General features: G+C 36.2%; 2 protein-coding genes across 3 annotated transcripts in view; one reads left to right on the forward strand and one right to left on the reverse strand.

Annotated features, from left to right (window-relative positions):
* Positions 1–605: 605 nt before the first annotated feature.
* On the forward strand, positions 606–7,214 carry LOC139693494 (uncharacterized). The gene is made up of 2 exons (XM_071591668.1): positions 606–1,811; positions 6,984–7,214. The coding sequence occupies exons 1-2, from the start codon at positions 606–608 to the stop codon at positions 7,212–7,214; spliced, it is 1,437 nt and encodes a 478-aa protein (XP_071447769.1).
* A 7,102-nt stretch (positions 7,215–14,316) lies between these two features.
* tinc (transmembrane protein tincar) overlaps positions 14,317–25,780 on the reverse strand; it is a 414,202-nt gene continuing 402,738 nt past the window's right edge. For both annotated transcript variants that reach the window (XM_071592411.1, XM_071592410.1), the window contains one exon: positions 14,317–18,034. In XM_071592411.1, the coding sequence (XP_071448512.1) occupies positions 16,871–18,034 (1,164 nt within the window). In that variant the 3' untranslated portion in view covers positions 14,317–16,870. The remainder of the gene's footprint in view (positions 18,035–25,780) is intronic.

Below are 25,780 nucleotides of genomic sequence, written 5' to 3' on the forward strand. Positions count from 1 at the left end.
CACACTCCAGCCCTCACAAATCCTCAGGGATTTTTTATTGCATTCCAATGCAAGTAAATTATGACCTGAGTCTTGTCTGACTAGGGAAAATATACTTGATCATCATGTTGAATATTTCTGGTATGGATGTTATCTTGTGGAGTTCTTTGACACTTCCTAAATCTCTATGTAGTGTAATCTAACCGATGCCATTTTCTTTCTCCTTGTATTTTCCCTGTGTACATACAACCGTGGTAGTTTCATTTCACTTTTGAGATGATGAATGGAATGACAAATTTGAAATGTTTGAATTTATTTTAAGGTATTTCCTTGTATGCTCTTCAAATTTGGTTAATCTTGAAGTGTGTCAAAAGGTTATTTGAGGGATATTGATTTGTGCACTATTATGTCTTTAATATAAGCAATGATTTATCGCCTTCTTAAAAGAACCAGTGATAGCTAGGGAAACAATTCTTAGTGATTTAAAGGTAAAAATATCATTGTGATTCTCAAGAATGAACCAGTTATTCATTAATTCTGTATTTGATATTACAGATGCATGTGGAAGAGATTTTCTGAGGACAATAGACAATGTTCTCTATGCTCGGCGCTTAAGAAAATCTGTTATGGCTCAAATAGCAAAATTTAGATCTCAGCAGCGTAATCAACAATCAAATAACTGTGGTCTGAATTCACAGAAACATAAAAGCCAAGAAGATAGTAATCTTTCTGAATTTGCCAACTCAAATAAGTACAAGGCTGAAAAACCTCAGCAATCCCCAAAGCCTTATCCCAATTCCAAAAATGGAACCAATTCAAGAGCCAAAAGGAGTAGGATTCTTGCATATCAACCTCCCCATACTCCTAGTGGTAATTCCTCAAAGAGGGTCTCAATAGGTTTTCCCAAATGCGTCCAGACAGCTCAAGGACCTGGAAGTTCCTCGCAGCATTGCACAAGAAAGCCTTCCTCACCACCCCCTAATGTGTTTATTCATAAAATAGACAAGGGGCAATCAGTTGGTGGCAGTGCCACTGTAAATAGAGAATCAAATGAAAGATACTTTTTTTCATACAAAAGACCTACCACAAATACATTAGGGGCACTTCCACAACCCACCTCACACATGACTGTACCAGTATCTTCCAGTGAAGAATTCAATTCATTTTGCCATCCATTTCCACCCCTGCCATTCTACAATCCTCAGCAATACACACTGACAGACTGGTGCCATGGAGGACCAGTGCAGCAGGAGTCTCATGCACCCCTTGAAATACCAGAACAACAGCAGGAAAAAAATCAACAGCAGAATATGAATAGTGAAAGCATGAGCTCATTGCCACAGTCTTTTGAGCAAGGTAATTTACCAGGTGATAGTAATTTCCAGGCACCTCAGCAAAGTAATGAAAGTGGGTGGAGTATTCTGTTTAAGAATATAATGGATCCTATTAATTCAGTTGACTCTAACAAGGACAGCAATATGAATAATGTGCAGCATATGGAAGCCAATGAAATGTATGGTAAAATCAACCATAAAAAGCAAGACGGTGGACAATTTATTTTGAAAGGAAATGAGACATCTAGGTATTCATTTCCACCCAATTTGATCAAAAAGCACTCAAGAGACAATTTCGACACAGCAAAGGTCAGTGACACCACTGGTGGCCATCCAGCAATGCAAGAAGAAAATAGTAGTATTAATGATAGCCTTTCTGAGCCAATTAATGTGACAGATGTAAGCGGACATGAAGAATCAGGACAGAGTGGCTGTAACACAGATGAAGAGATGAAATCCTCAACACCAGGAATAATGGGTGCATCTATGCATTCATTGGTAAGTGCTTCTTTCATGTTATAGCTTCTTATAAAATATTAACTTATTTGGCTTTGATTTATGAGCCATAAGTTTTATTTTACTTTTTGTAGTTATTATATCTGGTATGTGTTGTTTATTGTCATTGTTAACAAGCAATGTAATAAGCCGGGATATTATTATTGTTTTTGAGAGTCAGCTAGTGTTATTGGGTAAAACTCAAACTTTAGAGAGATCTTCTGCTCTTTGGTCACCACTTCTTGGAATCCTAGAGGTTATGAAATGCTTACTCCACTGCCTCTTTAACCTTAATTGTAAAAATCCATTTACCCATATTTGATCTAGTGCTAGCACTATTTTCACTGTAGTACAAATCTTAAATGGGTACCATATTTGACCGCATACAAGACGCACCCTTGTTTCGGTTAGGTACATACAAGAAAAAATGATTCAACAGTCTGTGTGAATGTGCAACATCCCTCAAATTCATGTTATATGTTGTTCCTTTTAGTTCTTATGCCTCAAAAAGCCAAGTAGATTCATTCATTGATGTAATTACAAAAAAATTCTGTTTCCATGCTCCTTGGTGCAATCTAACCCTCTCAGTTTAATTTGAATTGTATAGCATAATCTCTTGTCGTGAGTTTTCATATTTATTAGCATAATTTTAATGAAACAAATAATGCCACTCAGTAAGTAGAACACCAGTTGTTTTGTTATGATCAGTTGTAATAAACTACAATCAAGTTTATTTGATATCTCGCTCACCCCTCTTTTGACATTGCAGACGTGAACAACATAATATCAAGCTCATCATTATCATGTCACATGATAATGATGAGCTTAATAATACCAATCCGAATTACATAATTCTTCAATTGAATAATGAACTTTATATGTTTATAAGTAAATATTATCGAGCAAAAATAGGTAGTACTGAGCATTAAGTGTAAAATAAAATTCACTACTGAACAATAGCCCATGGAGTTTGAACCTTAACTCATAAGACGGGGGTGATCTTTTGAACCAAAATTTTGGCCAAAAGTGCATCTTATATGGTGTCAAATAGAGACTATTAAACTCCCCCTGATCTCACAGTTCTTTGACCGTGACCTCTCCACAAATGTGAATTGGCCTTTAAAGTCTCTAATGTAGTTTGTTCATTTGTTCAAAATTTTTTAGTGTAATCTATTAAATTATAATTTTATTATTATCATAAAAGTTTATTTTATAATTTATTATTATTGAAGTTTGAGGAAAATAAATTGTTATCAAATTATTGTCTCTTAAAATATCTCATTTATCGACTGTTAAAAATAGGGAAATCATGTTAAATAAATCAGTAGACAGGCATAAATGTGTATAATTATGCTTAAAAAACCAGTCATAAACCTAAAGGATGGTTTGAAAGGTGAGGGCGGAGATCTAAGCTGAAGCTAAGAGCTAACTGGAGCTAACTAGCTAAGATCTAGCTAGTTAGCTTGAAGATCTGGTACCAAAAAATCACCCCACTTTGGTGAAGCTGAGGAAGGCCAGAAGCATCCCCAGGAATTGAGCCTTCTGCGGTCAGATCAGCATTAAATACAAAAGAAGATTTTCATTTTATGTTAACTAAGATGATATGTTAGGGTCAACACTGGATAGAATTCATCATAGAGAACAGAAATTTTGAACTTAATACAGAGCGTCAACTGACTGAGGAATTTAGAAACATTTATGAATTCCATTCACAGAAGAAGAAACCAGGAATGAGTCATGAAGTTAGACTGTAATCTGGGGAATATTTTACTGTAATTTTTCATCAATAAGGGGCATGACAATGTCTCAGGACAATTATTAATCAGAGCTCGTGCAATTTTTAAGAGATGAAGGAAACATCTTTTTTTTGTTTGCAAGTATTTGCTCCAGTAAAATATCTCAAAATCTAGGCTTGCCCATTGACAATGGTTTAGTGGCAATGACTTAAGTCAAGATGGCAGGTCTTAATGTTTGGATTTCTGGTGATAATTAACGACTGCTAAACAGCTGATCATAGCTCTCAGTAATATGTTATTGTTTTGTTCTAGTTTTCATCCGGGCTTTTGCTGCATTTCCTAATGGATATTGCACTAAATTAGATTTTTCAATGCCATTAATCATTAAGATAATTAATTTAACTATGGAAATATCATCGTTTATAAAATTACGACATAATAAAGACGTAGAGTTCTGGGAGGGACTAAATTTTCCCTGCCTACTGTATCCTACTTGGTCCCTGCAAAGTCGCGTACCAAGTTGCCCTTCCCTTGGTATGTATTGCCCTCCTTCCTTTGCTCAATGCAGTTTAGGCCAGCCCCCTCAGTCCTAAAGGTATTTGAAAATGATGCTGTGATAATGTCAAACAACGACAAGATGTAGTAATAAAGGAAATGCTAGCATCACTAAATTTGGAGGGAATGAATTAAATAATTTTATAAATTTTATTGCAGTTTTGTTATCAATAATACATATAATTTCATTTATTGAAAAGCTTTCTTTGAGTCTCTGCCTTTTTGGCAAAGTGATTATTGGTCTTAGAGGTTTTTGAGTAAGCTCTCTCTAAATTTCTGAAGTATTGACCATATATATTTATTTTCAGCATCATTAATGTGTTTTTACCTGAAAGAATTGATGATGTTCAGTGTTAATTTTCTGTTATTAATTCCGTAACTAGAAATTTCCCATAAGCAGCATCGCAATATGTTATTGTTTCGTTCTACTTTTCATTGGCAGGAGTTTTTCATTCTTATTTTGGTAACAGTTTTTGTAATAAAAATGGAAATACATAAGAATGTGTTATAATGGAAAATAAGGATTTTAGTGAATCTTGTTGTAGGTATGAATTTATGAATGTCCATATGTGTAGTGAGCAAATTTTAATGACCTTAGGCTATGATTTTAATTATTTGACCTGAAATCTGAAAATTCTTTAATACACACTCTTAAGAGATATTGTTTGTTCATGAAGTTGATGAATGTCCACTTGCAAACTAAATTGTAATTCTCATACCTATAAATCCATTATCCATCGAAGCCTCCAAGGAGGCTTTTATCCTTATGCACCTAAACCAATTTCTAGTATCTCCAAACAGGGAAAACCAAGTGTGGGAATTAAAGAGGAAATTAAGACTAAATGAAGATAATCAGAGGAGTGAAAAATCTGAATCCCAAGTACAAATTTATATGTGTGTATTTATATGTTATTCGACGTTGAAGTGGAAAGCAGTGGACCATGGCACTGTCATGAGAAGTATTTCTTTTCTTTGAAATGTTTGTGCCTTTCAGAAAATATACAGAATCTCATTTGAGAAAGATGCACACTTCTCAGATGACAAATATTCTGAGGTATGATTGAAGTGCATAGAATTAAAATAGAATTGCAATTACTTTGGGACTGAAAGTTTAACTGAAATGTAAAAAGTGTGTAACAAGGAATTGTTCTGAAATGAATTAATATATTGTTGAAGTTTAAGTTACTTTTTAAAAACACAATAAAAGTATTAAATATTATGCATTTCAAAATGGTTTTTCACTGATGTTGATAATTTTCATATGATTTTTAATTAAATTTGGCCATTTGCGGGAGTAGTAGTATTTAGGGGAGGCAACCAACAGCTGAGGTCATTTGCGCCATTAGGGATTGACGGGAAACGATGAAGGTTGGAGAGAAATCCGGTGTTGGCATTAACTTACTCTTAATGAAAGGCACCAAGGGGTCCATGGACACACTTAAACATGTTTTTTCCAAGGTAGAATAAAAATACTACTTGGCTGATTAAAAAAAATTGATATACCCACATGAAAGTGAAAAATTACATAAAAAATATTTTATTATAAATCTTGGCTGATAAAATTTTAAACATATAGTTTTAGAATAAATTCTCCGGTGAATCATTGTCCTATTCTCTCTCTTATATTAGAACAAACTGGTAAAAATGCCTTAATGTGTAGTTTGTCATTCAGCTAAGTGAGAATCAAATAACTAGTGAGGTTTGATAGGTAAAGCCTCATGAAAAAAATCGGTCTAAGATGACACATTCTGCCCCACTTCACAGGTTGCTATTTCCACCTTTACATGTATGTAGTTTGCTTTATGTAAGACTGCCTCAGGGATGACCAATAGACCCTAGGCCAGTTTGATTATTGCTGAACAGGTGTATTGGCTGTAAACAGTCCAATAATAATCTGACAAAATGAAGCAAAGCTATTTTGAAATCATTAAACAACTATATTACAGTTGCAGAAATATTTCATGTTGGTAAATAGTTTTTTTTTTTGAAGAATATGGAAAATAAGAAAATGAAATTTATTCGAAAAAAAATGCACTACGGTGAGTGAGCCATAGAAATAATCGAATTTAACCATTCTTAAATTCATCATAAATTTTCTCTCTATGAAGGCAACTGAAGATTTACTTTATTTTTTACCTGAAGACTCTAATGTATCCTTAAATTAAGCACCACATTAAATTGAAAGAAATGGTAGATATATCCACTGAGAAAAATATTAGTATTGCACACTTTTTAGCAAGATAGTTGTTATTGTATAAACAGACAGTTATTTTAAGAAAGTTCTAGCAAACAAAGAGGAGGCAAAAATCAAAAGAAAGGGTTATGTGACTGAAAAGCAGAAGGTAGCACACCTAAAACTTGGGAAATCCAAAACTTGAACAGTTAAGTTATTTAATGGTCAAAGGTGCTTGAAAATATATACTTAATGAGTAAATAATTCCAATAAGAAGAAGGAATTGTATCGTAAGAAAAGTCTACTGACAGCTGGCCACACAATCTTTGAGCGTTTCAATAAAACATGCCTAAACTTTTCTTCTCTAATGATGCCTGGACTAAAGTAGCATCTGGAAAGATATTGGAAGCACTGCTTCTATCCATTGTAGTTAGGGGAATCCAACACTTTATGTCACTAATTGCTGTATACCTTTACATATTACCCATTTTCCTGAATGTTGGCTTAAACTTTGCTATGCGGGATAATGTTGATAGAATAAAAACAGTTAATCGGATGGGTTTTGTTGCACTGATACCATTTCATTGAAATTGCAGTATGCACAGTAACTAAGAAACAGAAAAACAGCTTCTATCAAGTACCCATTATATGTTTTTTATTAAAGGTTCTTTGCAATAATTACTTTAAATTTTTTCTTTTCCAACATGATAGGTCTTTCAGTCTGACAGGAACAAGTTGGACGATGCTGGGAAATATGTTGAAGGAGCTCCAGGTATTCAGTTTGATGAGAGGGACAAATATGCAGAAGCAAGACATGGAGATTTCTCTTCTGAAAATCCTCTTGTCATTGATGCAGACTCCTTGACTCTCAGAGAGCAAGGGCATGACACACAAGCTGGCCTGGATGATGATGATGGCTACTCAAATCTTCTGGCTATGTAAATGGTATCAGAGTGTTTCGTACAGAGACTATCATTTAGTTGTGATCACCCAGAAAAGTAGAGTTAAAAGAACATTATTGTGAAGCTGTGACAATAATTAAGTTTTTTGTTTACAAATTTATTGGAAAATGCTGACTCTTGTAAAGAATTTTGTATTCTGAAGCAGATCTTATAAAGGTTTATTTTTCATGAATGATGACAACTTCTTAGCGAATGACTCAAGTGTGCACGTTATAAAAAGTAAGATTTGTTTATTTTCAGCAAAATATTTAACCCAGGACTAATATTAAAGAAGTTTTATGAATTGAAATATAACATTGGAATAGGAATGACTATTGTCTGGCCATTTTTTTATTCCTATGATTCAGTATTTCCATTCTGTACACTTGTCAACCTCTCCTTTGAGCTAGTCTAGAGTGGGTCATCATGGAAGCATTCTCAAGATATGAAATGGTGAACCACCTGAAAAGTATTTTCCTCTGAATCTATTTATTCTAAATGGCTTTGATGATAATTGAACTTTCCAGAATGTATACCTGGCTAACTAATCCTTTGAATTCAGTACAAGGTGCTTTGCATGGATGCAATTCAATCATTTCTATATTTTCACAAATTTGAAGCAGTATTCATGTTTTTTTAATGTTTTGAACTGAGAAGATTGACAACATTTTTATAGGACAAGGAATATGAATGTTTCATTATGTCCAGTCAAGCCTTGTGAAATGGATGAATGGGTAAACTGAAAGGAAACGCAACCTTTGGCCGGAAAAAATATGTTATTTATATGATAGGATTGGACCCTTTAACGTAGACCCCTTGCACCACCACATACTTAGCCCACCACCCCTTCCCACTGCGGAAAATACTTGTGAAAGGTTTCTTTTGGGATGGAGTTCATTTTTGCCATCACCTTTTGCATCACCTCTTCCCTGCTCTCAAAACAACCAGAAGATGCAGGGAGATATGTGAATTCCTGGAATTCTATGTTTTACCGAAAAAATCTATCAGCTGTGATTCAGTATCTTTGTCCAACTCATTTGACTTTTTCATCACATTCACCCAGTACTCTTCTAATAAATCCTAATTTTTTGTTAGCTTGTCCACGTATTCCCTGTATGTGTTTCACCCAGGAGAGATCCTGAGTGAGGACAATGCCTAGCTTTTTAATGGAGTCAACACATTCCATTTGGGTGTTCCCAGTGCAGTGGGCATTCAGGATGGAATTGCTCTTTTCCCAGAAATGTATGACCATGCACTTTTTAAAGTTTCATTCAAATTGCCTAGTGTTGCACCAGCATTGTATAGTACTAATGTCATCCAAAAAAGCTGCTTAGTCCTTAGGATCACGGTAAACCACTGCATCGGCAGCAAAAAAACGTATCTTACAAGTGGCTACGGAGTAAACGTAAAGTAGGAATAAAAGAGGGCGGAAGACACTTCCCTGGGGAACACTTGCACTAACTTCTACTGCATTTGAGCTAACACCATCTATCTCTGCTCTTTGAACCCGACCAAACTCATCCGGGCTCTCTATTGACCACTTTCACCTGAGCAGTCTGAGAGCAGGCACAAGCTGCAGATTAGTCTCCTGTCCCTCCAATTTACTCCTATTTTCGGTTATGCATTAATTATTTACACCCTATTCACTCTTTGCCTGATGAAATGCCTTTCCAAAAGGTACAAAACAGACTACTACTTCCTGATTGTATTCTCTGTTACTCTCTATAAATGTGCTCATTACTGCAAAGGTATTCAGCATTCCTCTAGCCTTCCTCAACCCAAATTGGTAATCAGAATACATAACCTAGGATTCACACTACATGGCCTAGGATGCCTATCCTTTCTGGTGGAAGGATAGCCACAGGGCTTATCATTAGTCACAGGGCTTTTGATGATGTTGCATTCATGGAGCAGATGACTACATAGCCCCTTATTTTCCTCTGTACTCAATCAGTTCAAATCTTGATCCAAATCATAATGGTGATTTGGCCCCTCGAGGATGTCGCAGTCTTCTGAGGCCATGCTTATAAAATAATATTTGGGATAGGGTAACTATACCAAAGCATCTTTTAATGAAAATTATAACATTCATCCATTTCTGAATGATTCAAAATTTTTTGTTTATCCTTTTTACGAATGGATGGCATTCTATGAAACAATGGTGCAGCAAAAGATTAGTTTCCATGATAGCTAAAACTAATGTTCGATAGCACTGTCAATCCCATACCTTAACCTAACGTCCAGGATGTAGCAACTTTGCAGAAATAGGTGATATTCACTCTCTCTTTTGTGATGATGAACAATTTCTGCACTGTATAATTATTATGAATATATGGTCATTTTCTATTATCAATTAATAACTAAATTTATGAAAATTTCAGAAAAAGAACATATTTTATGCATACAGAATAGCAATAGAAGCAGCCTTTTTGATGAACTAAAAGCACTGAAGTAGTCATGATTCACATTCTGGATGCACTAGGATTGATGAGTATCACAATCATGCTCGGGAAGAGTCAACAGCTTATGTAGAGAATACACATTGCAGATACTGTTTAAATGCAAAGTAATGGAAAGAAGGTGGGGAGTGAAATTATTTTCAAATCATATATGCCTGTTATTTCATTATATTTATTTATTTGGGATACATTGCTGTTAGGCGATAAGCCGGGTGGCAATGACATGATATAACAAACAGTAGTCATTCTTAAAACATATCACAGTGTCATTAAATAGTCGCCATTAAATAGTGTCATTTAACAATCCCATCATGTATACCTTTTGCATTCACGCCTAAATGATTTAATGCTTTTGGGTAAGGGCTTAAAGAGTTCATCAGGCAGCTGGTTCCACTCTTTGATTCCCATATTTAGGAACGAAAACTTGGCGGTGTTTGTCCTTTGGGGCATGTATTTGATTTTAAGCGGGTGATCATTCCTGCCGAGATAACATGGCTTATTTACACTCTCGTTCAGTTCTTTCCAGCCTCCGTCAGCTTTCAATATTTTAAAAATGGCACACAGTCTATTCAGCTTCCGTCTGTTCTTTAGTGACCCCCATCCTAGTGAGCCTAGCATGTCACTTACACTGTCGGTCTGCCTATGTCGCCCTAAAACGTACCTGGCAGCCTTCCTTTGCACTGCTTCTAATTTTTTCACATGCCCTATTTCAAAGGGATCCCATACTGTGGTCGCATATTCGACAATAGGCCTTACAATTGTTTTGTAGGCCAATTCTTTAGTTGATTTAGTGCTTCCTTTGAGGCTCCGCATGACCCAGTGGAGCGATTTAAAGGCCTTGCCTACCACATAATCTGTGTGAAGTCCCCACCCTAAGTCTTTACTTAGGTGTACCCCTAGATATTTACAATTATCTTTTGTTACAATCGTTTCTCCCATTATTTTATATACCCTTCCCTCACCTGCCTTCCTTTTGGAGAATGAGATGTGGATAGTTTTTGCAATGTTTATCTCCATTTTGTTGATTTTGATCCAATTAGCCACGTTATCTATGTCACCCTGCAGAACGTCGCGATCACTGCTACTGCTGATTTCCCTATAGAGTATACAGTCATCAGCGAACAATCGTATTTTGGAATTGACACATTCCGCAAGGTCATTCACGTAACAAAGAAACAGAGGAGGACCAAGCACGCTACCCTGAGGTACTCCGGATGTGACGCGGGTTTCTTCTGAGATTTTGTGCCCAACACGAACCTGCTGGGTTCTATCTTGTAGGAAGGCCTTCGTCCATAGTAGTACTCTTTTGTCAATATTTAGTTTTCCAATTTTATCTAACAATCTGTCATGGGGAACCCTGTCGAAGGCTTTTGAGAAGTCGAGTATAACTGCATCTATTTCTTTACCTTTGTCTAAGCAGTCTGATATTTCCTGGCAGAGTCCAAGTAGTTGGGTTTCGCATGAGTACCCTTTGCGAAAGCCATGTTGGTATTTAAATAGCCAGTCCTTATCCTCCCAGAAGTCACGTAGATATTTTGCGACCTTCTTCTCCATTAGTTTACAGGTTACAGACGTTAGGCTAATCGGGCGATAGTTCTCTACACTGCTATTGGTCCCACCCTTAAAAATTGGTATTACATAAGCCTTCCTCCAATCATCGGGGATTTGATGATTATTTAACGTAATGTTAAAAATGGTGCGCAGATACGGTATCATTGCCTCTGACCCTAATTTGAGTGCGTCTCCAGAGATGTTGTCAGGGCCAATCGATTTGTTGACTTTAAGCTTTTTTACTTTGTCCATAACTTCGCGGTCACAGATCTTCATATACTTAGGAATAACAATATTACTCTTTGAAGGTGTGATGACTAGTTCGCCCGGACATAATACGTTCTCCCCTTCACAAACATGAAAAACACGTGGGGGGAGGTTTTCACTGAAATCCTTGCTAAATACACTTCCATACCACTTGTTGAGCTCATTTGCTTTCCCTTCATCATCTGTTATAATGTCCCCCCCTTGGGTTTGGATCACGCCTACCTTCACCTGGCTGTTTTTTCGTCTTCTTAAGTATTTGTAAAATTTATTTGTATCGTTTTTAGTGAGAATGTTCACTAAGTATTCTTCTTTTGCTACCCTCTTTTCCCTATTCAGTTCTTTTACTATCGATTTACTATATATTTGCACAGATATGGGTTCCCATACTTGATCATAGAGTGACTCCTCCTAGCCTTTCTCTTTAGTTTTTTTATTGCGCAGTTATAGTACTCGGGGTCGGTGTTACTTTTGAGAGTCATTTTTGGAACGAATTTTTCCAGCCCTTCGTTGACAATGTCTTTGAAACTGTTCCAGATGTCGTTTACAGTTCCCCCTGTACAAGCCCAGTCCTGAAAACGTTCCTTCAACAAGGTACGAAACCCATTGCTATCTCCTTTGTTGTATCTCCACACCGAATTTCTTACTACCCTATTCTCGGGTACCCGGAATTCCCATTGAATATTGATACATACCGCTGAGTGGTCGCTTATACCAGGAATTACCTCTCCTTCCGAGAACATATTGTATGGTCTAGCTAGAAACACATCAAGGATGTTCCCCTCCCTTGTGGGCTTGTTTACAACTTGGGTAAAACCCTCTCTTTGAATGAGACGATTAGCGAGCTCTTGGGCTTTGCCGCCTCTTGCCGTGGGGCCACTCCAATGAACGTTGGGGAGGTTAAGGTCCCCCGCTATTAGGGTTCGACTACCTGGGTTTTCCGCGCACGAGGCGGCAAGGGCCTCTATTACCTGGAGGCCATCGGTGGGTTTTCTATAAACGGCAATGATGTTTAAGAAGTTTTTGTTATTCTCGCTTAATAATTTTACGCAGATCATTTCATGGTCCTTATCGGACCATTCTAGTACATTACGAAGGCCTTCCTTAACGCAGATAAAAACACCCCCTCCTCTCGTATCTCGGTCTCGGCGGTATATTGTAAAGCCTTTCGGAAAGATTTCATTCGAGAAGACGTCACTACTCAACCAAGATTCCGTTCCTATTACAATGTCAGCCTCGCTGACCTCAACCAAGGTCTGAAAATCATCCCGCTTATTGATTATGCTGCGACAGTTGACCTGAAGAACTTTTAAGCCCTTACCTTGCATGAACCCATTACTGCCTGGTATGTCACTTCCTGAATCGGCATTTGGCTCAACTCCGCTCTCTTTGCAGGTCCGGTGAACATCTCTGGTTTCCTTTAGTAGTTTCCCCGTTTGGTGATCTTCTCTACAACTTCGTTTAACAATTCCGCGAATAAAAATGATCCTTTTCTATTCAACTGAATACCATCCCGTCCCAGGTGATAGTCACTTATTCGACAATTAGGATCAATGAAGGTAACCCCCATTTTGTCACACACCCATTCTATGCCTTCATTTACGTATCTGATTCTTTTGTAGTTCACGTCTCTTCTTTGAATAATACCTGTCACTACAATTTTTGCATTACTAAACTTTGATTTGGCAGCGGTACACAGGTCCCATATATAACCGGTTACGTGGTCATCAGATTTGGCACTTTTGATGTCTTTGGATCCAACATGTAAAATCACTACTTTTTCTTCTCCACGACTACTCATGTTATCGATTTGCCTCTCCAATTGTTCCGTTCCAATACCCGGAAAACACTGAACGGAGGCTCCCTTCCTTCTGCAATGGTCTCCGGCAAAACGTATAAGGGAATCCCCGATTATCATCGCCTGGGGTGCTCCCGAACGTCCGCCATTCGCCGGGCTGGCCGCCTCCGTCGCTCCGCCGTTGGCCCCTCCGCCGTCTCTCCTTTCTCGCTTCCACTCTTCGTACGCGGCGATCTCCACTCCGCCGCGGCGGCTCGTAACCTCTCATTTTCGGCAGTAAGAGATTTAATTCTCTTATTCGATTCCTCCAACTCGGCCCGCAGCTCAGCAATGGTGATTTCCCTCTCCTTCAAGAGTCTCCGGCCCCTCTGAATGTCGCAATCACAGCACTTCCATTCCTCTTTTACACAATCCTCCAGCTTGGATTTAGTACATTTAAAATGGTACCAGCAGCTGCATGCTTGGCACTGGACACCATTTTTCAGTTTTTTACTGCACACTATGCATTTAACTTCAACAGCGCTTCCCTTACCCATTGCACCTCGCTCTGGGTCCCACGTACGGATGCTTTCACTACGGGAGGAGCGGTGAACACGACCTTTCTCCTCGGCTGACCGAGGAGGAATCAATCAATATGCTTGAATGTGTGAAAGGTGACCATCCAGGTACATTGTAGAAAATATAAAGTGAGTACATTGCATTGTAGAAGTCATTTTTTTGAAGCATATGGATGCCTGCAGACAAAAAAATCAGATAAAAAGGAAAGTCATGAGCCACAAAGGGTCACCTTACCTGATGTGTGGTTAACATCGAATGTTGGTGGAGAATGCCAATTTTGAAATGGAGATGCCAAAACCAATTTGTATTCAACCATCAGTGCTTAATAGTAACTACTAATAATTAATAGCAACTATTAATATAAAATAAATTACAATATTTCCATAATGTTAATAATAGTTAAAATATGTCATGGCAAAAAAATCATGGCAGAAACTATTAATTTTTTAAAATTTGACTTTACACTTTATTTTTCCACATTAAACACTATGCATTACATTGTTTCAGGCAGTATAAAAACAATTTTCTCAAATTGATGCAACATCATGACTCCCGATGTATGAATGTTCAGTATATATACACAATATTAGTTTAGTCATGACATTGATCAAAACAGATTCATAACAATTTCCAATATCATTAATTCAGGGCAAATTCTTTCAACAAATCATCTTTAAAAAACTAAAACATGCTTAATATACCATAAATCAAATAAATTAGAATAATATTATAAGGCTAAATGATTATTATTTCAGAGTTGATACAACCAAAACTCCTCTAAATCTTTGTTTTAATTGTAAATGAAAGTTATCAAGGGATGATGGACTTACACATAGCCAAATGAAATTTTCATGAGAATTGAAAGAGCATAGAATTGGCATAATGTTCTCAAGTGGAAAAAATGCCTGTTTCTTAGTTAATGGTTTTCATTTTCATTACATGTTAAGTTAGAGATGCTAAAATTTCAGCTAAATTTTGTGGCTACAAATATGAATATGAAAATTTGAATTTCATTCGTACATTAAGCTCACAGCAATTTGCTTTTTACACATCATGAATGATTATTATGAAAGTATTTCAATTTGACTTCTCCCCAAATAGAAATTTTATAATCACCCACTGCTCTCAAAAAGATACAATTGGAATATATACTGCTATATATTATGGTATAATTGTACTGAGAGCATTTTGTGCTGGTATTTTGGGCAAAGTACATATGCCAATTGCAAACGGTGTTTTAGGCAATCTGTTGAATTTTGACTGTAGGGCCAGCAGGAACCTGAAAATTTAGCACTAAACTGCTTATGGTACTGAAAAAGTATGGAGCAATAGTGAGATTTGGAAAAGCCATCTTTGAAAAGTGTCTGTGACTTCATATTCAAGGGGTAGTACTGCTTGTGCTAATTGTTTATGAGTAAAAACCTCTAAATAGCATATGCATTCTGATCCTACACAAAATTTTTGTTTTATGCAAATATTGTCTAAATATAAAAATATTTGTGAAGATAATGAAGCTTCTTGAGAAAAATTATCATGTTGATAAAAAATGTCATGATTAAAAAATTTAACACTCATTTTCTTCAAAATCTACCATTTGTACAAAAGAACTAGCTAATTTGAGAAACACTTTGCAAAATGCATTATGCCAGAAATACAAAAGAACTAAATTAGTATACTCTAATGGAAATTTTGATGCATATGTGATGGCTGCAAGTTGAGTTCAGAAAATATTTCACAATTTCACTTAGAATGCAGCTAATGAGTTAATGAACCTGTTTGTATGCTACATTTTATTTAAATAAACCATTATTCTCTTTTATGTAATTTAAATAGAACTTTTTCATAATTTGCTCATGATTGCCATACAGTATTGGTACAAAAACAACTCATATAAATGGCTGCATTCATGACTTGGTAGCAAACTTATTGTCGTTTTTGAGAATAATTTACGCATCAAAAAACCTGTTTGGCTGTTATACTCAGAAATGTTGTAGAGTTTCAAAATACTGTATAATAATAATATTATCAAGACACTGGCACAAATAATGGCTTTCCAGGGTAAAGTGGTTATATCAATCAGGTTGAAGTTAACACTGACTTTTCACCTCGGTGGTATACATTTCCAAGACATATATGGATACTAATTCTACATGATAGAAAAGGTCTTCTTGATTTGCATTTATAATAGTTAGTTCAAGATAACCATTCTTCAAACACAAATACATTCAGCCATTGATACATGCTAATGATTATTTTTTCAGGGAATTTAGTAGGTAGTAACTACCTCTGACAGCAGGAGATAATGTAAAGTGTTACACCCCAAACAATAATATTTAAATGGTCCTATTGTACAGATGTACATTATCATGAATTCTAAATTCAGCTCATGAAATATTTATAGAGTTTTGAATTTTACCACCACTGACAGAATTACACCTTGGAAGTTTAAGGGTTAAGGGTGATTATTGTCCAAAATTTTTTTGAATGGTCAGTTATGATCCCCTCTGTATTTTTTCAATAAACTCTGACAGTTTAGAATGTACACTATAAATAACTCTCTCTATGAACAAGTATCCCAAAGCATTGTTTCATGTGAGTCTTTACTCTCTTCCATTACAACATATTGACTTACCAAATACTTGTTGTATTTTGAGAAGCCATTTTGTCCTTGCACCGGTAAAAATTCTGAATTCTATTCTTTAACACAGACCATTGTAGGCTCAATCCAATTGTTCAACTTTGGTCCACAGTCACACAACAACTGCCCATACCTCATTGTCTTTTCTTCAGCACAATATCATCCACTTACTCTTGGATATGTTGACCACGCAGTAAAGGAAACACTATTTACTTGTCAACAAACTATTTATGTAAGTTAGTGATCTATACTTGAGGAAACTCTAAACAATGACAGCAGCGAGTTAAATGCACATGAACTACTGGAAACACATTCATTCACACTTCAGCAAATTAACTTTCACTGGTGGAGAGTACACTGAATAGAAAATGAGGTGGGAGACCTATCATCTAGCCATGTGTTATGTAGTTGTCAGAGTCACCACTTGAAGCCATTGAAAAGTTCGCAGAATCACGGTCTTGACCGACACCATTTGCCTTCATCAAGTGTGGAATCAATTCCACCCGTTTCACTGCAGGGAAGGTGTGGTGCCCCGCGCTCTCCTCTGGCACCCGTGCTACGCCATTCACAACACCAACACCCATTGGTCTCCCAGCGGGCACAGATGCCGTCACGGCAGTGCCGTAATAGGAAGGCCCTTGTGCCATGACTCCAGCCAGCTGCAACCCTGGCCTGTAGTGCTTGAAGGAGGAGGTGTTGGCTATTGATGATGGGCCTCCAAATATTCGAACTCCATTGTGGTGTGTTGGCAGCGTTGTGTGCTGGTGGTGGTGAGGGTGGATGGGGTAGTTCAGGTGTGGCTGTTGGGCCTGAATGCGTGGGAATGAGTGACACCCCCCTCTTCCTCCGGCAGCGAGCTGGAAACCCTGGTGTGGGGGGTGGTGCTGGGGTGGCAGTGAAGCAGTGCCAGATGGCGGCACTCTTGATTGGTAGTCTTTAATGGGAGGAGGTTGGATTGATGAAGCTGATGTTGGAACAACTCTAGAAGGACCTGCAGAACTTCCGACGGTGCTTCCAGTGGAGATTGAGGATCTGGAGCCATCTGGCTGATCAGTGAAGGATGTCATTCTCATATTTGTTGACCTGCCGAAAGGCTCAGCTTGTGTGAGATCAGTTGTCTTTGGCCGAGATTGCTTCCTTCGTATCACCACTGTGCTCTCTTCAAGAGGTGGTGGGGGAGGAGGTGGAGGAAAGTCACCACAATCCTCCGACGTTGGAGGCTGGACATTCCTCTGGAGAGAGAAACTTCTCCAAGGGGCTGCTGTCGCTCGAGGAGCTTGCTCGGTGGTGACAAGATCATCTACACTGGTGGAGCGTCTAGACGGTCCTACCGTCACCACCTGAACACCACCTTGCTGACCATTATGTCCTGTTTCCCCACTGGAATTAGAGTGTATTCCACTTGATGTTTCATCACTATGCCCACTGTGTTCTGGAGGAGAGCCCCCAGAGCTCTCTGTACTGACTGATTCAGATCTTGGGGTAACATCTTCCTCATGTGGCATTCCAGAGTCGGCCCTACGCAAACAGCGCGGAGTGACTGATCCCTGAAACTGTTAAATAAACCATTTAATATTGTCTGCATGTTAAAAAAATAACAAATTGAAGACTGCATAGCCATAAAACTTGGACATGATAAGAAATACTGGGTAATTTTATCACTGTTGGCAAATAACATGTTAATTTTAATAAGATACTTCTTATCTGAAGCAATATAATTGTTGCTGGCCTTGTAAACTAATATTAGCTAAGCTACACTAAATAAATTGATGTCACTTTAATTAATTCTATTTAGGGCTAACTGTAAGGGAAAATATTTCAAAATTAGTTTTTAAGGAGTTTTGTGTTCATATAGCATACGTTTAAAGTTTGTTTTCAACACTCAATTTCTTATTGAAAATGTGGTTAATTTTTTGTAGAGAAGTAAACGAGAGTTTATCCAATTTTTTTCACAATTATATGCACTCTTCTCCCAAACAAGCTAATAGAATTGGGGTGCAATTGAAAAAACCTTAAGTGATCATCCAACCAGCACACCTAATGGATTTTAAATGCTCAACTTTTTCTTGATGTTTTGATAAAAATATACCTGTAATGATTATATTGGAGTTGATGAAATATCAATCCCCTAAAACTGTTACATCCGATTCTTTCACCCGAAGATGGTATTGGGGAATAAGTTTTTATCTGCTCAATTCCATCTTCCCCATCATTCCTGTGTTTGTCATGAATATGTATTCCTATCCCTTTTCTTTATTTCTAATCCCAAGTGAATGAAAATGTGTTTGACATGTGGTGGCTTGTTGTTCTAGAAAGTGTAAGTAAATGTGGCTGATCTCCTTCTCCTGGTTATGCATGCCACGAAACATACTGTTCCTATCCTTTATAACATTGTATGACAGCTTTCCGTGCTATCCTTTCATCTTGTGTTCTTGCACATTTCTCCTGTGATAGGCTAAATAGCTCTCCAATGGCATCTTCTTGCAAAAGAATTGGAGAAAAGCATGGAAGCATAAATTACACAAGAGTTCAGTGTAATTTATGCTTCCACGATAGCGCAATGGTTAGAGCATCAGCAGTCAAAGATGCACATTTCAACAAGGATTTTTCAATTCTTTCCTAAAATGTGAAACACAATATGGGCCACTGAGATTAATTTCCGCCTACTCAGAGTATTTAGATGGAAACAATTATGCACAATTCTGTCGAAGGCTTTTAGATAATTCTCAAATATTTTTCTTTAATAACTGAAAGAATTCCAATGTTACCTATCAAAATGGTACAGCGTTTTGGTGTTGTGCCCATTTTCAGCCTGTTTCTTCACAATTTTAAAAATTCAACTACACATAGACAATAATCATAATTTATGTTCCGAGCATTCATTAAAAATAAACTGTCATTCTGTATAAAATTGATATAGGTTGGTTTCAGCCGAGGCATCGACCAAATTTGTTTTTACTATGAGGTAGAGGCAAAGGCAAACACTATAGGACTATGCAATGGTAACTACTTTAATTTAATCTGACTTCCTAAATCTGTTGCAGTAAATAAATAATAGTATTTTGTTGTTCCAGGCTATACGCTAATTGATTCTGTTGTAAATATTTTCCGTAAAAATCAATGAAGAGCCGGTTTATTAAGTTATTTATTTATAAAATAAGTGACTAAGCTGAAGCAGGTTAACTAGACTGGTGTGAGTTTGCATTGTAATGGATGATAAAGAGTACTTTTATACATTGTGTAGATTTAGTCTGCTATCTATCTCTTGGAATTCATTAATATCAAGGAAGGAATGGTATAGTTAATTAGGTGTGGTAACTTTATTTTCTCTTCTTGCAGAAAAGAACTTGAGAGCTTTTGCTAAGAATTATATTGATATATGGGTGGATGATATGATAATTGAGGACCTTTCATTAACTAATACATGAATGCACTATCCATAGAATGTAGTGCCATTTTTACAAGAAAAAAGCTGCAGTTCACACCTGAACATTCAAAATTCAAGATAGTGTAATTATGCATAAGGAAAGCCCATTATCTTAAAGATAAAAAGTCATTGTAATGCCAATATAAAGGTTGTATATGGATCAGAAAAATGCAAACATATCAGACTGAGATTTATAATACCATCCATAAAAAAATTAGATTTGAAACCAGCGAATGAATGCCTGTAATGGCATGATTTTAATGTCATGTTGGAAGTCTATTAATATTATCAGATACAAAAAGCTTCTATGTGAGAATGTGATAATGATAATGGAGATATTTTGATACAATTTTGTGTAAGTAATTAAATGCAGATAAATGGCACTTTTTTGAGCATTAAGATCTATATCAATATATTTCTCATAAATCTTAGGGATCATAGATCTATATATAATGTAGAGTAGACTAGATATAATTGACCTCATCCTAACAAACAGAAAACTTGATCCTACTCAAGTGATCAACATGATCTATTTAACTTCAACAAACATGGAAAGTGAGTAGCTAAACAGATTTAGACTAAATCTTCAAATGTTATAAAGAAAGCAAAAGAGTGTACCACCAAAAAAAGAATAAAATATTAATAATGAATATAGCACCAAGATTCTATAAATGAAATATGAGCTCAATGTAGCTAAAGAAAGTAGCTTAAGAATAGGAGAAGATGAAGAAATTAAATGTTGGCAAAAACGGACAGATAAAATAAAAAATGGGACATCTGAAACACTTAATACACACAAATTATGAAGGAATAAATGTAAACTTTAGAAGATCCCTAGTAGCATGATAAAGAAACAACTCCGTAAAATGAAAATGCAAAGTTAAAATATTTTTCAGAGTGTACAGCAAAATCTCATGACTGCATGAAGATGAGTTAACTATGAACTAGGGAACTAGAAAGAATATAAATCTGAGCAATGGGAAATTGTCAGTAAAAGGTCGGGGCATAACTTCTGGGTTCGTAAAAATAAATATAAAGAATGATAACAGCTAAAGATTGGGCATAGAGAAATGAAAAGAAATGGAAATTACCATGGAAAAATTAGAAAAATATTTTGCCCAAATATTCAAAGCAAATAACAAACTGGATGTTTTAAATTACAAATAATCCTTGCCAAAAGTTACGCACAAATTATTTCTGAATACTTATTTCTTTTACATTTTAAGAATAGTAAACTATTAGAGAAAAAAGAGGTTCATAGACAGTAAAGAGGTTAAGGCTATCTATGCAACACTAATGATACTGTACAGCGCAATAGCTGGAATGAATTTGACCTATATCAATGTATTATGCTTTCAACTAAAACTAAATTAACAATATCCTAATCCCAACACTGATGTAAATCAGCTGTGGATGATAACATTATGGCACAAGTTTTAAGAATAAAATTTTTGAAAATAGAGAGAGACATAAACACTTACTGAATCTTAAAAGAAGTGGTATGAGCCCACACAAAGCTAACGGCTCAAAAGGCACTATTAGGAGAAACAAGCAAAATGATCCCAAAATATGAATCTACAAAATAATTATTGCACCAATGATGGCATACACAGCAAAAACAAGATTGGTCACACTTGCAGAACTCATGTATATGGATCACAAAATCCCTCTTTGAGACAACCGCAATATATAATGACTTGACACTATAGCAAACAAATCCAACATACTAGGCTAAAAGCAGTTTGAGACTTCTTATGCATTGAAAAGATATGGCCATAGAGTAGAGAATAGAATAGTGAAATAAGAGTTTAATCCTCACTAAAAGAGCCAATGTTTGACCTCAGAAAAGGCGGGTAGGCAATCCGGACACAACAGAAATGAAGATAGAATGGGGAAAAATACCTACACTATAGGGTGAAAGAAGAAAAAAATCCAACATACGGCATTAGCTAGCACATTATTGTATCCTTGTACCGTGAAAGGTAAGGTTGAAATTATGAAAGCATTGGATGAGTGCATCATACTCTGTGACATGTCACAGATCAAGAATCTTGTGAAAAAATGTGAAACCATGGGATCAATAATCAGTTCATCTTAGCAGGCATCTATTTTAGGCATGCATTAACCATTGAACAGTTTACTGGTCTCATTTGGTAGTCTCAGGAGTTCTATCAGTCAGCTCCTTTCTCAAAGGACTCTTCTTTGAAGCCAAATTTATTCCTTTTACTTGCCTCACCCACTAATGCACTGCAGAGGGGTTATGAATGACAATGCATTAATGAATGATAAAGTGTTGATGATATGCAGTTCCCACATAAAATTAATTGTTTTGAAAAATGTCTCTGTAACAAAGGCACACTTTTCATGCCTAATACTTCTATTGGAAGAAAAAATATTAATGGTTTGGTCATTCTACACGTTACCAGTGGTTGTGTCCCTACGGAAACCAAAATACTGTAAGCACAAGGGCACCTGCTTCATGCACCTTTTTTAATCCCAATCATATTGACCTGACCATTCATAAAAAAATTGTGTGGTTCATACGCAAGACCCTGATTTATTTATAAAAGCTCAAAATTAATTGCAAATGAAAAAGTTATGTCATATAATTTGAAAAATATATCCTGATAAACTTAGTCCATGGGCTGTCAACCTCAAGTAGAATGAGAGACTGGTAAAGGCATAAAAAATGGTTGCCTAAAAAATTTCGATCATATCAAAACATTAACAGAAACTAAGCATTGCATATGTTAAAGCAAAATAAGAAATGTTAAAATTAGAATTACCTCATGGGATCTAAAGGTTATTAAAATCGTCATAGAGCATTGCATCTAAACTTGTGTTGTGAATTACACTTCAGATCATGGAAACAGGGCTGCTAAAAAACCTCCGACTGAGAAGATGATACCAGAATAGAGGAAGCAGAAGAAGAATTTAGTAAATACAGATATGAGTAAAAAACTTTATACTCTTGTGTTCCTGAATGATCAAAGCTTGAGGGACATGTTGAGAAGTGGATAATAAATCACAGAATGAACAGGATTACTGTAAATAACCAAGTCCAAAAAAGCACTGAAATCTATAATCTCATGCTATAATATTCTCTGTACTTCATGGGGTACTTTCAGGTAAAAGATATATTAAAGCAAACATTCAGAGATTGTAGATATTTTTTAATGAAATTTTGGAGGTCATTTATCCAATAAGACAAGATAAAGGGTAATAATAAGCATATTAAAGAGTTTATCTCCTGTATATCAGGTTGAAGGAAATGTAGAAGTCAGTAAAAAGGCAGTTTATAGTTTTAACTCAAACAGATATCCTGTTTACCAAAATATTCATCCACCTACCAATTTAGTATTATGAGAATAATTTTAGACAACCTGAAGGCAAGCATGCTTTCCTTAGGCAAGCTTGGCTGTTGCATCTGAATGATGCACAGAAAATCATGCTTCCAAGTCTGCATTTTGTGTTCCTATATGTTCATTGATTAGGCTAAGTGCTTGATCTAAACAATTTTATCTTTGCATAGGTTCCAAGCACTCCATAAAAGTATTAAGTTGCCTGTTTGCTGCTGAAGCATGCTAACTACACCGAAGCATTCATTTGGACATGAATTATGTCTCCCTAGTTAGTTTAATCGTTTTCACAGTTGCATACATTAAATCTAAGTATTTAGATGTTTTGTTAGTACTACCACCAAATCAGGGTTAAGCAACCATCCCATTAACCTGCTCTACTTCTTTGAGGCTCTGGTCACTACCAGCCAAGTGTAGGCCTCTCAGCATTCTCAATATAATTTTAATGTCTTACTCTGAAATATCTTCATTGATTCAGTATCCAAAAGTTAATTCCTTGAAACTGCCAATTCCACTACACCAGGATGTTCCATCGAACACTTTGCTGCTACAGAGTAAAACAGGTTATTATGGAATGTTTAATTTTTTCAGTATATATTTAAAAACATGGGCATACTAAAGAAAATGAATAAATGATATGTACAATTGAGTAGTTTTATTTTTAATAGTAGAAATAGTAGATATATCTACTGCTTCATTACTTTCTTGTAGGAAACAAAAGAAGGGAGAGCTTAATGAGCAAAACACTTGTCTCAATATTAAATGAATATAGCTAAATTGTAATGGAAAACCCAAAATAAGGCTTCCTATGGAACAAAATTTAATTGCATAGAGCTTGAAGGATGTAAGGAAATTTTACTTAAGTTTAAATTATCAGAGGGAAAAAATGAATATTTTTGAAGACTAAGGTATCGTGAATAAATATTCTCATAAAATTTAACAAAATGCACAAGAGCTATGCATACATTAATTAAATGGTTAAAAGAATGCAGTGAGAATTAAAGCTAACAATGACTGTGCAATTGTAGGTCAACTTCCTGGCTTCAGACATGAAAATGTGTATTGTGCTTTGTGGAAATATAATAAACTCTGATATCACTAGTTGAGTGCAATCTCAGAAAAAAGCATTAGCATTAGTAAGAATCAGCTAGATTAGTTTTGTCGGCTCTATCCCTGAAAACTACCGTACTGGGTGCTTATTTGAAGCCTGTATTAGGAATGAGTATAATGAAAGTGGGTAGATTAGTATATATGAAACAATTTGATGAACCAAATAGCAACATTTTGTGATCCTGGAACAGCCATTTGCACATTAGTTACCAATTGTATCTTGCAAGCTTAAAAAACAATAATCATTTCATATAAAAAGTTTTTCCATCTAGTGTGTCCTTATTGAAGGGTAATTGTGCCAGAACAAAGACATTTTCCAGTACTGGAGTTTAAAAAGGCAATAATAATTTGCTCTATGACTTAAAAAATTTAAAATATAGTGATTCTGATGCTTGATAGTCAGGTGGACATTATAAAACATAAACTCTCTCATAAGATTTAGAATTTAATATTTTTTATTTCATCCTTATGTGTCATTCAAATTATCTTCTATAGTATCTACCCGGTTAATTTGTATAAGAAAAATTATGATAAGCAATTATAATTATATATGTTATTGATGTCTAATTTACGAGGGTCATCCGGAAAGTAGTACCCGTTCGTGCCGCATGAAGTGCTGACGACGCGAGTAGCCGCTGGACGAGGTCAGATAGCTTCAGTGGCTTGTCTGCCTTCTCTGAGCCAAGTTGCGTGACGCTAGCATTGCCTGTGTTGTTTCTGTGATTGTTTACAATGTTTAAAAAAATTGAGAACGCCGCCAGTTGTGAAGTGAGGGCAGTGATTAAATTCCTCAATGCAAGAAACGTTCGCCCATGTGATATTCATCGCCAATTAAAGGAGGTGTATGGAGACAATGTAATGGACGAGTCGTCTGTTCGGCGGTGGTGTCGCAACTTCAACATGGGGAGGGGGAACACACACGACGATGAGCGTTCGGGGAGACCGTCTGTCATTACAGACCAACTGGTGAGCTCAGTTGACGAATTCGTGAGGAACGATCGGCGCGTCACAATTGATGACATCTGTGAGCATTTTCCCAATGTTTCTCGAACAATTGTTCATGAAATTGTTAAACACCATCTGCATTATGCAAAAATTTGTGCAAGATGGGTCCCTCGCGTATCTCAATGAGCTGGCGGCGAAGGACTATGCAGCAGGAATACAGAAACTTGTCACACGTTATGACAAATGCCTTAATTTGCTTGGAGATTATGTTGAGAAGTAGTTTAAAGTATCCTCTTTCAAATAAAATTTTTTATGTTTGTTAATATTTACTTTTGTGTCTTTATTTCACGAACGGGTACTACTTTCCGGATGACCCTCGTAATATGGCAGTCAAGAATAAAGGAAGAGTTCAATTTATCAGATGAACACACAACAGCTGATAGCAGAAACACCATTTA

The sequence above is a fragment of the Hetaerina americana genome, unplaced genomic scaffold (assembly GCF_022747635.1).
Source record: "Hetaerina americana unplaced genomic scaffold, ioHetAmer1.1.p SCAF_5, whole genome shotgun sequence".
NCBI classification, from domain to species: Eukaryota; Metazoa; Arthropoda; class Insecta; order Odonata; family Calopterygidae; genus Hetaerina; species Hetaerina americana.

Excerpts from the sequence above, each read along its gene's own strand:
- LOC139693494 (XM_071591668.1), top strand. The coding sequence starts at position 606 with ATGGCTCAAATAGCAAAATTTAGATCTCAGCAGCGTAATCAACAATCA. Across the intron at positions 1,812-6,983 it reads GTGCATCTATGCATTCATTG|GTCTTTCAGTCTGACAGGAA; the intron begins GTAAGTGCTTCT and ends CCAACATGATAG.